Source organism: Triplophysa rosa, linkage group LG20, assembly GCF_024868665.1.
Source record: "Triplophysa rosa linkage group LG20, Trosa_1v2, whole genome shotgun sequence".
Lineage (NCBI taxonomy): Eukaryota > Metazoa > Chordata > Actinopteri > Cypriniformes > Nemacheilidae > Triplophysa > Triplophysa rosa.
The window spans coordinates 1489539-1506092 of NC_079909.1; the positions used below are offsets into that span (position 1 = coordinate 1489539).

Below are 16554 nucleotides of genomic sequence, written 5' to 3' on the forward strand. Positions count from 1 at the left end.
ATGACAGTCCATTGAGTGCACACTGTGTTTTTGTGAAGACTCTCAACATTACTTAGTCGGAGGTGGCGCGAAATTTTACTGAGGAAATTGGTGACCTGGTGACCTGCAGAATGCTTTGATCAATTCAATTAATGCTTAACGCCATTTATTCTTTATTTTATATGGACATGAAATGGCATTTAAACATTTTATTATTAACATGTATTTTTGCACATTCTTAGATTATCTTATTTGTTAAATAAACCTTCCAAAGAAAGACAACAATCATTTCTCTTCTCTTTCTGCTAAAGACACTCTCGCTTCCGTGGCTCATATGTCATTGAAGGACTGAAATCCATTGGTGAGAAAGATGTGATTTTTCATCAAGGACTTCACAATGTAAGCTCTGCTTTTTAAAAACACTAAAAACATGTCATTTTAGCATTTCATTTGAGCTAATTTAAGCAGTTTTAGTATTTTTACAGCAACTTGTATTACTAATCAACTCTGTATTACTAATCTTTTTTTTTTTAGTTTATGAACTATTCTCATGATGTGGGAAAGGGTGTGAGACGTGTGCCCAAACGAAAACAGATCGCTCGAGACTCAGAGAGGCAGCGGCGCTCTGCATTAAACGTACGTCTCTTCCTGCGTGAGTTCTGCATCGACTTTTTAGAGAACTGCTACAATCGACTCATGTACCTGGTAAAGGTGAGTAAAGGGTTTTTTTACAACACAAGTCCAATTTGTTTGACATGAGCAAGAAACAGAACAATTATTGTTGTAGATAGTCAAGGAAAAAATGTTTAATAAATGTGTCTGTAAGCACTTTAAAGGGTAATGATTTTTATTGGCTGGACACTAAAATGAATGCTGAATAGCATAATTTGCAAAAATTCAATTCAATTTCAGTTCAGTTTTATTTAAGTAGTGCTTTTCACAAATTTGCATTACAGTGATTACTATAGTAAAGAGAAATAAATATGAAAAAATACATGCTATTATTGCATTTTTTTTCTCTATGGAGTATATTGATGGAACGTATCTAAAATAATTAGAAATATACTGGTATTAACACAATAATACATGCATATGGGTCAATGGCGTATAACCACCACTTATCATGTGGTGCAACCAATAATAGCCATAGTCGTATAAAATTAACAATAAAATATATCTAATTTCTGTGACTGAAATATGAATCTCTGATGTCTACGCACATGTCAGGACATAAGAACCTGCCATCCAGTTAAGGAAGAGAGGTGTAGAATTTAGTACCTCATAAATGGATGCAGGGAAGACCCACCCGCTGCGTCTCAAATATCTTGCATGGAAGTCCCCAACAGAAGTGCCTGCAAGGAAGCCATACTCCTAGCAGAGGTGATGGCATTCCGCGCACGGAATCAAGGGCTGAATCCATGCATTTTGTGAAAAAGTGCATGGGGAGAGAGCTAGGCTGAATGGAAGCACTTGACATTTGTAAACTTTGCCCACGAAAGCGAACCTGAGAAACTTCTTATGTTGAGAAATGTGGAAGTATGCATAATTCAAGTCTATCATGAATGATGAACCAGTCCTTGGATCTGATTTCGGCAACAATAAGAGGAACAGTGAGCATCTTGCATATGTATCTCCTCAGAGATTGGTTGAGATGCCTGAGATCAAAAATGGTCACACATTGTTGATGTGTGAAATTGGCCACGGCTGGGTCAGGGCAGTACTGCAGTGGGTGGTGTATCACGTTTTTTTGTTTGGTATGAATATTGTTACAGCCCTACTCCTAAAGCCAAATAAATGTTAAAATTTTAGTCACACACATAAATTAATAAATAAAGGGGATCCATACTCCGAGTAGAGTAAAGTGTATTCAAATTTGAGAGTGGATAACCCAGACAAACTTACAAACTCGAATATTTCAACAAAACATCACCATAAGTTTGAAACCAAGTCAAAGTCTGCCTTATTGTCAATTCTGCCTCATGTACAGTACATACATATGGATAATTGAAATTGTTTTACTCTTAGACCCATGGTGCATACGCATAACACTACACAGAATAAAAAAATATATAAAAAATGCAGATAATATATATGTAAAATACAACGTTTACAAGCAGGGATATTTAAAAAAAGAAAAAGATAGGTAATGGCAGTAGTGCAAACCAGTGAAATATACAACAGTGCAGATGTGAGGTAGTGCAGAGAGTTTATTAGTCTGTTTAAAGTGACAAAGAGAGCAGGCTTTGTTTAACCTGTCAGAAGAGGTAGTTGAAGAGGGGCAGACCTCTCTTTCTCATCAGTTCAAAATAGTTTGTGAAAAAGATGAACAGTTCATCAGTCTGTAGAGTATGAATCCAATATGAAGCATTCCAAACCATAAAGCATAGTCCAGTAAAGAAGTAATGTAATTGATTGTGGATACAAATCATAGTCCAGAGGAAGTGTCCATCTTGTTAGACTAATGAGGCTAACAGTGATCTCCTAAGCAAATATACAAAACACAAAAAAATATATACACAACAAAAATTATATACAATATATTGAATTTGTTGACTAAACAGAAACCGCTGTTACATCATGTCACTTCATAAACTGTGCATGCACTAAAGCACTCTTTTGACCCCGCGGGTTATACCACTGGGCTATACTAATAGCTCAAACTAGATTCTGAGGTAGCAGCTGGTTGTTAGCACATAGCGTGCTAGCTACATAGTACTGTTGGCTAACTTCACATAGGCTACGAGTAAAACTTGACTTATGCCGTGAAGCAGGTGATGGGCGGGGCTTGTGTACCTTTCCAGTACACCAAAGTTACAAGTGTGATTTCAGCCGATAGAGGGCTGCTTAGGTAGCAGAGGCAGTAAAATTCGTCCAGTTAAGAGTTGTCCTACCACTTAAGTAATTTTAGAGAGATTATTTTAAGTTAAAAAAAACTCTCCAGTGTTGCTTTAATTGATTTAATAGTCTAAATAAAGTAACATCCAATACCATTAAACATAAACAAGATCAGACATGGCAAGACATAACGGGAACAAAACACAACTCAAACACATTCAATAACTGACAAGGACTATGGCAAACACAGGGGTATGTATACACAAGACAATCAGAGGTAACAAGGTACACCTGGAAACAATCAGGGCAGGAAAACATTAAAGACTACAGAGACCATAAAACCATGGCTGTGTGCGAAATTGCCCACTTCTAAACTATATAGTAGGTGAAAATGAGTATGAGTCATGAATAGTATGTCCAAAACCTCAGTATGCAAAAAACAGTAGGCGAGAAATACCTGGATGGTCTACTACTTCTGCCGAGATTCGTGAGTGTGGATTGGATGGACACTTATATATCCCATGATATCACGGGAGCTGAGCAACGGTCAAATTTCAAAAGTAAATCAAATAAATATAGCAGGAAACTTTAAGGCAGACGTCCGTTTTTAATGTAAGTGCCAATAAATGAATTTCTCGTGACTAAATTATTTTTTTATCAACGCTCACATCTAGGTTGTTGTTAATACCTCATAGGTCAAAGAGCATACGGGTCACATGGCCATAAAACATGGCTGACGCAGTATGTCCGAAATGTATTCATTCTACTCCCACTCATACTATATAGTACGCACTGTTTTAACGGCTGATAGGTAGTTACTTATTCAAATTTAGCACGTACTGTCACAGTATGCAATTTCGGACGCAGCCCATGACTACAAAAACAACTTCAAAATAAAAGACATGACAAAAACTTACGTAACCCCCCCATTAAGGGGGTCCCCCTCTGGAGGACGCTGGTTCAAACTGACCGGGGAACAAATAACAGGGCCTCTGGGCAGTCAACCGGGGCGGTGACGCTGTCCAACGCTTCGAGGACTTTAGACTCCACATCCCAGGTGACCGCCGCAACCATTCGGCCGGGGGTACAACGGGCACCAGGCAGGGGGAGATTGTCTGGGCCTCCAACAGCTGCGAGAGCGCATCGGGTTTACCGTTCTTCCTCCCCGGGTGGTAGGAGATGTTGAAATTAAAACGCCCGAAGAAGAGAGCCCAGCGGGCCTGCCGAGACGACTCTCGCTGTGGGCGACAGCCCGAAGTTCTCATCCGCAGTGGGCAGGCGGTGACGACATGCCCAGCCTTCCCGCAGTAGAGGCACAAGCCGTTGGCAATGCAATGACGCCGCTCCCAGGCTGAAAGGTGGGTGTGGCCAATTTGCATCTGTTCCTCTTTGGGGAAGATGAGTCGAGGAGGTGCTACGACTCTTGCTGTGGGCGGCAGCCCGAAGTTCTCATCCTCAGTCTCCGCTTGGCGGTGTTGTGACTGGAGCCCCATGTGGAAGTCGGGCTGTAACGAGAAAGTCAGGGAGCATTGTGATAGGAAGGAGCGACAGGAGGTGTGCTCACCCGGGTATGGAGTCTGAGGATTGAGGCGAGGTTCCGAACGGTGTGCCACAGACCTGGATCTGGTTGAGGCGTCGGGAGATGGCGGCAAGCTGTTGCGACAGGTTGGTTATCCCCTGGCGGGCCTCCGCAATCTCCTCCTGTTGGTGCCCTAGCAGGATGCCCTGCTGAGTGGTGGCTCGGCGGATTTCTAGGTCTCCTGCTGAGTCTATTCTTGGTGGGTATGTTCTGTCCCGGAACAGAAAGACTCAGATGCAGGAATTAGTGCGAGGAGAGGATTTATTCACAAAAATGACAAAGAAAACAAACAAAAGGGTGAACAGAAAAAGATGAGCGCTCTTAGCGCCCACGTGTGCTGGGCAGTGGACAGAGAAGATGGCCGAGGGACGTCCGACCTAGCGCTCTCTATTTGGCTTCACTGTCCGGAAGTGTGAAGATTAAATCCTTGCCTGAGGTTCCTGGACAGAGTGTAAAAAAGTCTTTAAAGCACAAGTAACGCAGCCAAAAAAAATCACACTGCACACAAGACATACCCATGCAGAACGAAAGAAAGGACAGGAATAAATATGGAAAGGGGAGCAAGGAACAGGTGCAGCCTGATGGGCCAAGCGGCACTGCGAGTAGGGCTGATTTCTGCCCAGCCGGGTGAGAGGTGACAGGACCACAACAAAACCTCACTTGCGTTTGTAGTGACGGCACACGGGACAACGGCCGGGAGGAAAGCAATAAACATGGTACAGACCGTGACACTTTCTGCAAACTTGAGTTCAATAACTCACCATTTGTGTTGCCACTTGTCTCAAAAATGTGCGTACGCATGGGTCAGAGTTTACTTACTGGTGCGCACATTCTCCCATCAAGTTTGCTTTTAATAGATCACAACCTTTGCGTGGAAAGTGGCGTACTCACGTTTCCAGCCCCTTTTTGTGCGTACATTTATAAATGAGACCCCTGGGCTCTCTCCACATTTTGCTTCACCCTGTCTAATAGGGATTGCTGGTGCTCAATGATCTTGTAAGCAGAATGATCAGGATCTGGATGATCCTGATCTATAATTGGAACTGCTCCATGGGTACTTTCAGTTTGCGTCCTACAGCTGGTGTGAATGAAGTACTTTCTTGCCATGCAGAATTAAATGCAAAGAGAAACTCGTTGACCCACTTTTCCAAATGCAAATGGTTGTCTTAAACTTAAGAAGCAATCATGTTTTTAATTGTGTGGTTCACTCTTTAACCTAATGGTTAGAGAGTTGGACTCGTGACCAGAAGGTTGCCGGTTCGATTCTCAGGGCCGGCGGGTAACGACTGAGGTGCCCTTGAGCAAGGCACCTTACCCTATACTTGCTCCCCGGGCGCTGCAGTGATGGCTGCCCACTGCTCCGGGTGTGTGTTCACGACTTGCTGTGCGTGTGTTCACTACTCTCTGGATGGGTTAAATGCAGAGGTCACATTTCTGGTATGAAGGTCCTCGATCTGACACCAGGTAAGTTGGCGACTAAAAATCTCCTTGATAAGAATGTCTACTATAACATTAGTAACATAACTTTGCTGAGCGTATTGGCATGTATCGGAACACTTCTACCCACTTACTGCAGTAATCAACGACAACCAGCAGATACTCATTAAATTTATAACTTTTTGGGAAAGGGCCCATGAGATCCAAACCCAACATATATCCAGTTTTCTTGATCGGCGTAGACTGTAACTGTCCAGAGAGCTTGGAAAATTGCTGCTTATAATGTTGGCAAACCTGACATTGCTTGCAATAAGTCCAGACATCCTGTCGAATTTCTGGCTAGTATACGACATCGAGCAACCGGCGTAATGTCTTTATGCATCCCATATTTCCACTCAAGGAGTTATAGGCAAATTTAAGGAATTTCTGACAAAGATTTGAAGGAATAACTACTTGCAGGTTACCACCATTCAAAGAGTCTGGAATACATCGGAACAAATACTGGTTCTGCACAACATAACGAATGTGATTTCGGTCCTGTGGTGGATTGTTTTGCCTTCTCCCATAGATCCTACAAAACCTGATCATCCTTCTGAGAGTTTCCCAGTTCTTCCCAGTCCACAGGTAAATCCTTACTCACATCCTGTTCATGATATATTGCAATTGAATTCGTTAATTCCTCTCCAGGTAGGGCACAAGAAAGTGAGTGGGGAACAATGTTGCACTGACCTTTTCTGTATTGTACACTGAAATCAAGACCCTGAAGTCGGATGGCCCATCTCATAAGCTTTTTTTGAGGTAGGTTGAGGATGGTTAATTACCCAGAAAAGAGCAACATGATGTTTGAGAATTTGGAACTGTCTTCCTTCGAGATACTTCTGCCACTTTTCCACTGCCCAAACCACAGCGAGACATTCCTTCTCAGGTACAGAATATGCTTTCTCAGCTCCATAAAGTAGTCGTGAGGCATATGTTCACCTCGGTCAGATTCTTGTGTCAATACAGCCCCTAAATCTATTTAGCTGTCATTAGTCTGTACTTCAGATGGTATGCTATGGCCAGGTGGCACAAGAACTGGAGCCTTTTTAAAGCATCCTTCAGTTTATCAAAAGCATTTTGGCACTCATTTGTCCAATTCCAAAGTGCACCCTTCCGTTTGAGAGCAATGAATCGATGATACCAACCCGGAAGGCCAAGAAAACGTTGAATTTCATTTAGGTTCTTTGGGGTGGGTTGTAGGTTCTTAGCTTCTGTTTAATCCCCTCTTCAGAGATCATATGTCCTAAGAAGATCAACGACTTTTTAAAGAAGTTACACTTTTTAAGGGTCAAGTGTTTAGCCATCTGCTTCCAATTCACAGAACAGTACTTTGAGGTCTTTAAGATGTTGCACCACAATGTCGTCAATGTATACAAAGCAACATTCACCAATCAAATTCTTCAATATTCTGTTCATCAGCCTTTGAAAGGTAGCTCCTGCACTTTTCAACCCGAAATTGAGACGTTGATTGGTTTTTGTAATGAAAGCAGTCTTTTGGATGCTGCAGTCATCCATCATAACTTGCCAGGATCCACACAGTAGATCTAATGTGCTGATTACTGAGGCTCCGTACATTGACTCCAAAATGTCCTGTATTTGAGGCATTGGGAATCTGTCTAGTGGGGTTTTGTTATTCAAGGACCGGTAGTCCACACAAAAGCGACGGTCGTATTTCCCTACATTTATGAAGTGAAGTGTGTCTGTTCAGCACGAGCTGTAGCAGCACAGAACAGGAGTCATGTGACGTTAGGCGAGTGGCACGACTCACAAACAGTCTCTCCTGTGAGACGCGGTGAACAGGATGATGACGGATGATAACTTTTTTTAGTTTCATTTCTGACATTTTGCTAGCACGAATAGGACCACCATTTCAAAAGTACAGAGGCAAGGGTGGAGAATAGCTGGTTGGAGAACAGCGCCTGTGTAGGTTAATGTTGTTTCACTGAATTTCCCTTTTTCGTTTTGCAGTTTCAAAATACAACAAATGAACATGTGTGAATGTAGAAAAGCGTGCTTGGGCGTCTTACAATGCACCGATGTTGTTGTTGTGCAGTTTGAAATACAACATCAGCATGTTTAAAGGACCAGTCAGTGAAATCTAGTGGCGAGGCTGCAAATTGCAACCAACGGCTCACTCCACCCCTCCCTCCTCTCTTTCAAAGCACTACGATGGCTGACACAACGTGGCGAATTCCATGCAAGGGGACGAATCAGCTGATACAATTAGCTTTTTCTAAGGTAATCAAAATATAACGCTTCATTATGTAAGCTCTTTATACAGCTCTGAACACATAGTTATGTGTATTATATTGAATTTCTGTCAATGGATCCCCTAAATAATTACACACTGGACCTTTAAATGTAGGAAAAAAATGTGTCTTATGGGGTAAAAATACAATATACGGGCTCCCATATTTAGGGCCCTATGATAAATGTGCTAGTAACATAAAAAATTTGAACTTATTATAAAAAATATTACTTACATATTGCAAGCCATATCTTTCCAGCCCCTCATTTGGGATGCTTTTCATGAACTGGCCCACATGACAAACTAATTGAATAGCCCTGACCTAAAGGGTCGAGCTTTATGATGTAAGACCAAACAAAAAGCATAAAAATGCTTAATAAAAAAATAAACTAACATGGCAACACTGCAAAAGAACGTTCTATGTAGCAGCCTTCAAAGCATAAACAAACAGCGCGTTTGTCAGCAGTAGTTTAGTTTAAGTGACGGACAAACAAGTCTTAATCCGAAAAATAGCAGATACAAAACAAGGTATTTTCTTTCTTACATCTGCGAGACATCATCAAAAATGCCTGAGTGACTTCTGTTCCGTACACATATGGAATTATAATTTAGGGCTTCACTCCCGCATTTAAATGCAATTGTGTCACCCCTGAAACTTTGCAGCGTTTACGTGGCTATTGTCTTGAATTTGTTTTTCTCCATAAATAATTTGGGTAATGTAATGAATTCTCCTTTAATTCTTTAAAAATATGAACCACAAACTAAACATTTATTTTAATGTGGAGAAAATCCAAAGATCCTTATTTTATGTGTTGTAATGCTGATATTAGGGCTGGGCGATGTGTTTAATTTTTTTTTATCGATAATCGACTTTAAAATCATCGCGATACCTGATAATATCAGGTGTGTTTGACTTCATGCAACGTTGCGCAGACTATCAATCTGCGGATACGGATCGGGAGGGAATTCGTTCCCGTTCGACCCGCCAAGTGCCAAACCAGTGTTGCAGTGACTTCTTTCATCAAGTAAAGCGCGTAGATAAACCATAAAGCTTTTATGCAGTAGAAAAATGTTGCAGGTGTCCTGAAATTCATCCTACCCGTCAGATTATCCTACCAGGCATGCGAACATCAATGTTACATCATTTTTTTGCGCTATAAAATCATTCTACCTGTTTATTTTATTCTGCTACGGGAATATGATAGTGTATTTCTTGTTGTTAAATCATTCTACATATTATTTAATACCTATAGTACAATTTGATTGGTTGTTGAGCTGTAAATTAATCCTACATGTTTCTTTTATGCTGGTAGGATAATCTGACAGGGTATTTACGCTGTAAATTCATTTTATATGTTTATTTTAAGATGGTAGGACTATCTGACAGGGTATTTTGCATTGTGAAATCATCCTGTTTATTTTGTCGATGTGGTTTAGATTATATCAAATTTTGCCCTGCAGTAGGAAAATCTGACAGGGTAGGACAATTCGAACACCGGTACAGCCCCGAGAGCTTGAGGTTTTGCTTTGCCGACACAGCTCATCTTTCTCTTGGTCTATATGTGCTGTGACTGGCAGAAAACAGCAGCACTTTCAACTTACCGAACAAAACAGCGTTTCCAAAATTCTGTCACTGTTACTGACTGCTTGGGCATATGAACATTAACGTTCACTCTAAAGCCTACATTGCATGATAATGTTATAGCGCGTATTTTCCATTATTATCAATTATCGTCTGGTATCTGTCTGTTGTAATCGACATCGGGATATTTGCGACACATCGGCGATATACGATAACATCGTCACATCGCCCAATCCTAGCTGATATATATAATATATATAGGGGCAGTTGTGGCCTAATGGTTAGAGAGTCGGACTTGTGACCAGAAGGTTGCCGGTTCGATTCCCAGGGCCGGTGGGTAACGACTGAGGGTGCCCTTGAGCAAGCATATGTATATGTGTCTTATCTACTTTATTATCCCCTCCTGTTCTGTATTTTCCCTGTTATTATGTATTTGACCCGTGTTTAACGCTCTGTGACCAGGCATCATTTGAGTACAGAGTTTTTTGTCTTTCTGTATTTACACTTGAGTTTGCTGAATGTTGGGAGTTGGAGAAGTTGATCCTCACACTGTGAGAGGAGGTAGCAATTCTATGTTAGTTACTGTCATTTTCATTGATGAACAAAGTCTGTGTGTGGGAAGCACTGGTAGTGGTAGTGGTAGTCCTAAAGTGATACGTGTCGCTGGATGTCACACAGAATGCACCGAAATTTGAGTTTGTAATTAAAAAGAAATAATTACTCTACCTCTTCTTGATGTGTTCATGAAAGACCAGTTCTTTTAATTGACATGAAATAAGAAGTTTCACACATGTTTTGTTCCCCAATCTCTGGCTTAAAAATATTCTTTAAAATGTTCTTCAGAAATGTAATCTAAATTAATTCAATGCTACGAATGGTGATAATCAAGGAGAAATGTTCTAGTTAAAAATTAATATTTCGCTCATTGTTGTGAGCAGGAGGATCTCATCCGTGAGCGGGCCCAGCAGCATGATGAGACGTATTACCTGTGGGCGTTAACCTTCTTCATGGCCTTTAACCGTGGTCAGAACTACAGACCGGACCTTGTATCAGAGACTATGTCCATCCGCACCTTTCATTTCATTGAGAGGAACATCACTAACTACTATGAGATGATCCTCACAGACCGCAAAGGTGCCACATCTTGGTATCGCAGGTCAGTCAACACTTGTGCTCCTTTATAATCTGTTTTCTAAATACATACACTGTGCATTCACTGTGCATTATTAAAAACCTTGAGACTCAAGCAATTAACATCCTATTATTAAAGGTGTCATGAACTGGCCTTTTTTTATTTTATACTGTTGTCTGAGGTCTACTTATGATGTTTGCGTGGTTTTTACATTCAAAAACATCAAAATCAGTGAGTAATAGGCTATTTTCTACCCTGGTTTTGAGGCCGGCTCAAGAAACGCTCGGTTTTGATGGGCGGGCTGCATTGAAGACTTGGAAGTAAGCGCCCACTGCTATGATTGGATAACAGTTCCAAAAGACATCAGTGTGCCCTGTGATGTGCTTAGTTGGAGCCTTAAAGGGGGGCATTCTTTTGCTGTTTTTGAGGCTTTATGTTTTTTGGGTGTTTAACAATGGATGTTCATGTTTCTAATTTTAAAAAATGCTTTATATTTCACATATTTCAAGTCTATTGTTCACCGCTGTCCCTCTTCTAACAAAACGACTGGATTTCTTCCGGTTTATATAAAGTCCCTCCTTCCATACGCTCTGATTGGTAAAGCTGACCAGGTCTGTAGTGATTGGTTCCCCGCTTAGAGCGTGTGTGTGAAGATGTCCCACCCATACCATATCTCAGGCTGTTGTGATTGGTCGGTCCCCTTCTCAGTGCACGTGTATTCATAAACTTTGGCTTTTAGCAATAAACAGTAACAATGGCGTCAACTTCACTTTATCAGTTAAAAACATGCGGATCGATCAAAGTGTAACGGAGGTCTGCTAGAGTGTGCAAACGTAAAATTTGTTAGAGATCGGGATTGACACCGGACCGAATGATTATATTAATTAACAATAATAACAGAAGCATTAGTTTTGCCTTTTTATATTGGACCTGAGTTGGATAATAAAACAAGCAGATTGATCAGGAGACATTTGCAAGCAGGACTTCAAAGGATGTTTCATAGAAGTGTTTTAGAGGTATGCGCGCACACACATAATATCAGTGTATTACACAGAACAGCTTTCACAGCCGATGTTAAAGTCACGGAAGCTGTTATTTGACCGTTGGTTATCTTAGAATGTGTGTAGCTGAATTCTTATTACCAGCTGTAGGACTGTGATGAAAGTGAAAGTAGTTTAGTGCGTAGCTCAGTCAAATGTTTACAATCTCTGATAACCAAACACTACTGCAGCGGCTCTTCCTCTTCTCTAAGGAAGGCCGTGCCCCTTTTTTGCCATATTCCTTTGGATGGAGGTTATTAAAAACACTCGGAATAGTGACATCATGTACCCGGGAAGTAGAGGGCTGTAGTCCGATTCCAGCGGTTCCCTGTAGTCCTTGAAAAGCGAATCCACCGATCTCATCACACCCTGTTTAATTCACAACATGCTTTCATTTGGTAAGCTGGATCAATAGTTTAATTTTTAATGTTTTGATAAGTTTTGACAGACCACGCTTTCAGGACAATACAATTCGTTAACGGGGCTCGTCTCTGAACGCTCACTTGCTGCTGCTGCCACATTTAAAAGAACTTTAAAAAGACTTACATTATGAAAAAGCCTATAGCAGAAACATTTCTTGGTTTATTACAACATATCCCCAATGAATGTGAATGTAGCCTACCAATATGTATACGTGAATGTTTAAAACTTAATCCTGGGTTAACATCTGAGAAACGCAGCTGCGTTTGCAGTGGTATTTATTCTATATGGGGGATAGATGCTGATAACCCAACGATATTATAGAGCACATTCGTTTTAAAGGAAATAAAGTTAAATCATGTTAGAGTTGTGTTTTGTCATTTTTTTATGAATGACGCGCATTGCAATCTACACGAGAAGTAGAGAAGTAGCTGTTGATATTCTTCTGTGGAGGCGGTGTTTAACCTATCAATGACATCATTGAAATGGCAAAACCGATTATGAGGGTATATGAATTTTAAAAAGAAAATTATCCACATTGATAAGCTATTTACTATAAACATTACAATATTTCATGAAAAAATAAGAAAGGTCATTTTTAATCTCACTGGGACTTGTAAGTATTTGTATCTGCAAGTCTGTTTACTGTTTGCTATATGTCTCCAACCTATCAATCAGATTTGTGATATTTTATAAACCATAACGTTATAATCTAACTCATTATTAAATAACAAGCATCAAAAATTAATTTCACTAAGATTTCATTCTTTGAAATGGCATTATTCAGGCAATATTAATGATATTGTTGTTATATTTTCACAGAATATTCTGTAGGGTGATTTTATGTAGAAAACAGTAAAAAGACTTGCTGGGTTTTCACAAGCAGGGTCACATTTTATAATTATTTTTTTTAAAGATACAAGTAGTTCTGATATGAATGACATGGAAAGGTTAATTAGGGGTCAAGCCACGAAGTGGCGTAGACACCTGTTGCTTCCGTTAGTGGTCTTATTATTCTGCTTCTTCTGGCAGCCCATAGAACCCTACATGGGAAAGTTGTGAAATTTGGCACACATATTGAGGACGGTCTGAACTATTACCATGGCAAATATGGAGTCTCTAACCCAAGCTTCATAGCACCATCAACAGTCCATACTTCCACATACATTGTTGCCTATAACTTTTTAACCGTACAAAATTCTTTTGTCCTCTGAACCCTTGGCTCATGCACTATATGATGTCATTTTCCTGCCATTTTGAACTCCTCCTAGACGGTTTGCCCGATTTGCACGAAATTTTGTATGCAGCATCTAGAGACACTGCAGACTAAAAGTTATTCGAATATTTTTGATAGACCAATCCGTTCTCGTATATCGTGTCTACAAATGTGAAGACAAGCATGCCAAAATGGATTTTATGCTGTATCTTCGCCAAAGTTTTGTGCATCAACACTAAACTTGGTATAGGTCATCGCAGTCATGAACTGAGGTAACATACACAGTTTCGGCAGAGTGCCACCTACTGATCCAGAGATATAAAAAAATATATTTTTGCTTATAACTTTTGAAAACTTGGTATAAAATCATGAGTGGTCTTGTTTGATTCCTTGAGGCAAGTTCTGAGAGGACTTGTAAAGTTATAGGCCAGGGCCCCCTAGTGGTCAAGAGATGTAATAACATTTATTAAAATGCTTATAACATATGAAGAAATCAACATAATGGTATTCAATTCACATTAGTATATTTGTTGGCTCAAGCAGAGTTGTTTGATATCAGAGTTGTCATCCTCCGACATACTTCCTGTCCGCCATATTGAAAAATATAGAAAACACACTTTTTCAAACTCCTCCTACAACATTTGTCAGTTTTGCACGAAATTTGGTACATATTTGGTACATACATTTTTTTTGTGTGTGTAATCGTTTCCAATTAATCTCAATCAAACTGCAGTTGGTTTGTTTTGATTTAAGCCATAACTCAAAAAATACAGCTAAGTAAGACAATAAAACACAATAAAAACATGATAATATAATAAAAACCTCTTGGAACTTTAATTGCATACCCCTGTACTAGGAGGATTAAAGCTGGAGTAAGCAATGGAGAGAATGAACAACAAGATTTTTTTGGGACACAAGACATAGACAGTTATTGGTTAGTTAAATAAGTGCGGAACAGGTATGTTTTGAGCTGTTTTTTGAAAGTTCTGAAGGATGCTGCAGTTTCCATATTTCCATATATTCCATATTCCATTATTTTCCATATTTAGGAAAGTGCCGCTTTCAGAATTGTCACACCCATCACAGCATATCTTCCGCATAAATAAGCACGTGAAAATGATAACTATTTTGTTTTATGAAGAACCATCCCTTTTCCATTGCTGCTTGCACAATTGACAGAACTCTATTTCGCCACAGCGCTACCTACTGGTCCAGAGATATGAAAATATGGCTATTTTTGCTTACAACTTTTGGAAACTTTGGTGTAAAATCATAAGAGTGGTCTTGTTTGATTTCTTGAGGCATGGTGAGTCTAACCATACCCAATGTTCCTCATTCGTCTGTTGTGGGTGTCACCCATTTTTTATTTAGCCAGAAAATGCTGTATTTTACGAGCACAATAATGTATCGCTGTAAAACTTGACATGGTTCATCACTTGTTATAAAGTTATAGGCCAGCGCATCCTAGTGGTCAAGATTTGCTTAATAGGACTAGGTGTTATAATCCCACTATTTCAGCACAGTTTAATTGCCCAATAGGACATTTCCAATGCCTTATGCATTTACATTTTTTACGTTTATTGGCAGATGCTTTTGTCCAAAGCGACTTACATTGCATTGTACTATTAATTTGTTTCTGACTATGTGCAATCCCCTGGGATCGAACCCATGACTTTGGCGTTGCTAGTGGCCATGCCACAGGAAAGCCCTGACAGGGGGACCATGACATAGGGAACTGTCAAGAATATGAATAGAGGAAAGGAGGTCTGAGGTTTCACTGGGTTCGTCGGGTTGGCATCTTCTGTGTTTGGGGATATATGATTATAGAAATACATAGCATATTTATACTTACCTTTCCTTGCTATTATCAGAGAGACATATCATAAATTGTGTGTCCGATCCCACTTTCATCACATCCATTATCCTGGGTGAAAGATGCCTTTTGGTGAGGTGCTGCTGATAATGCCCTTATGGTTCCCATCAATTTTGAGAGAAGAGATATAATGAAATTTATTAAAGGAGTCATATTGCACGGCTAAAACGAATATTATTGTTTGTTTTAGATGTAACGCAATGTGTATACACCATTTAAAGTTGAAAAAACGTTGTATTTTCCACATACCGTGCATGTTTGTATCTCCTCTTTGCTCCGCCTCTCTGAAACATGCTGATTTTTTACAAAGCTCATCGCTCTGAAAAGCGAGGTGTGCTATGATTGGCCAGTTCACCAGTGCGTAGTGATTGGTCAAATACTGCAAGCATTTCACGGAAATGTAACGCCTCTTACCATATTCGGAACATCAGGTTCCAAAGCAATTGTACTGACAGGCGATACAATGAGATTTACAATTACGCCCACCTTAACTACGTGTAGATTTGGGCGGTCTTAGTCAAATCATGTTACGAAGTTACGTAGATTCGCCGGGGTGTGGTTACACGAGGCGTTTCAGGCAAGTCTGGTTGAGCATTCGCTTTTAGATAGAATGCATCTTTTGTTCCCACACTTTCATTTGTGCAATTTTACGTGTCTAATACATGCATGGGCAACTTATAACACACCAAAAACATAGAAAAACACGTACTTCCGCCATATGACCCCTTTAAAATGCTTATAACATATGAAGAAATCAACATTAGTGTTGAATGATATTCGAGCCCAGTCTCATGAATTGCATTTAAATAACAAGCGCGTTGCATTATCGTGAAATACGTATGCCAAAGTTTGATCATATGATACGCCAATTTAGCGCGCGTGCATGTCTTATTAACCTGTTCCCAAACCGTAAACCTAATGTTAGTGTGCGTGCATATTATAACCTCTACCCAAACCCTAAACCTAACAGTATTATTTTAATTATTTCAGTGTTTCCTCTTCATGTACGTTTCAAAATGGCTGCTCTCCAGCGAGGTGCACGCAAACATTGGCGTATCATATGCACGCAAAATCGAACTTTGGCGTACGTATTTCACGATAATGCAGCAGCGTGTTATTTATACGCAATTCATGAGACCGGGTTGGATATTCTCTATAGTCGGATCGTTCTATC

At 40.1% G+C, this 16554-nt stretch overlaps 1 protein-coding gene across 1 annotated transcript in view; it reads left to right on the plus strand.

Annotated features, from left to right (window-relative positions):
* timeless (timeless circadian clock) overlaps positions 1-10883 on the plus strand; it is an 81909-nt gene extending 71026 nt beyond the window's left edge. The window contains exons 9-13 of the mRNA XM_057362742.1: positions 291-378; positions 514-690; positions 6399-6454; positions 8032-8107; positions 10638-10883. Of these exons, the coding sequence (XP_057218725.1) occupies positions 291-378; positions 514-690; positions 6399-6454; positions 8032-8107; positions 10638-10883 (643 nt within the window). The remainder of the gene's footprint in view (positions 1-290; positions 379-513; positions 691-6398; positions 6455-8031; positions 8108-10637) is intronic.
* The last annotated feature ends 5671 nt before the right edge of the window (positions 10884-16554 follow it).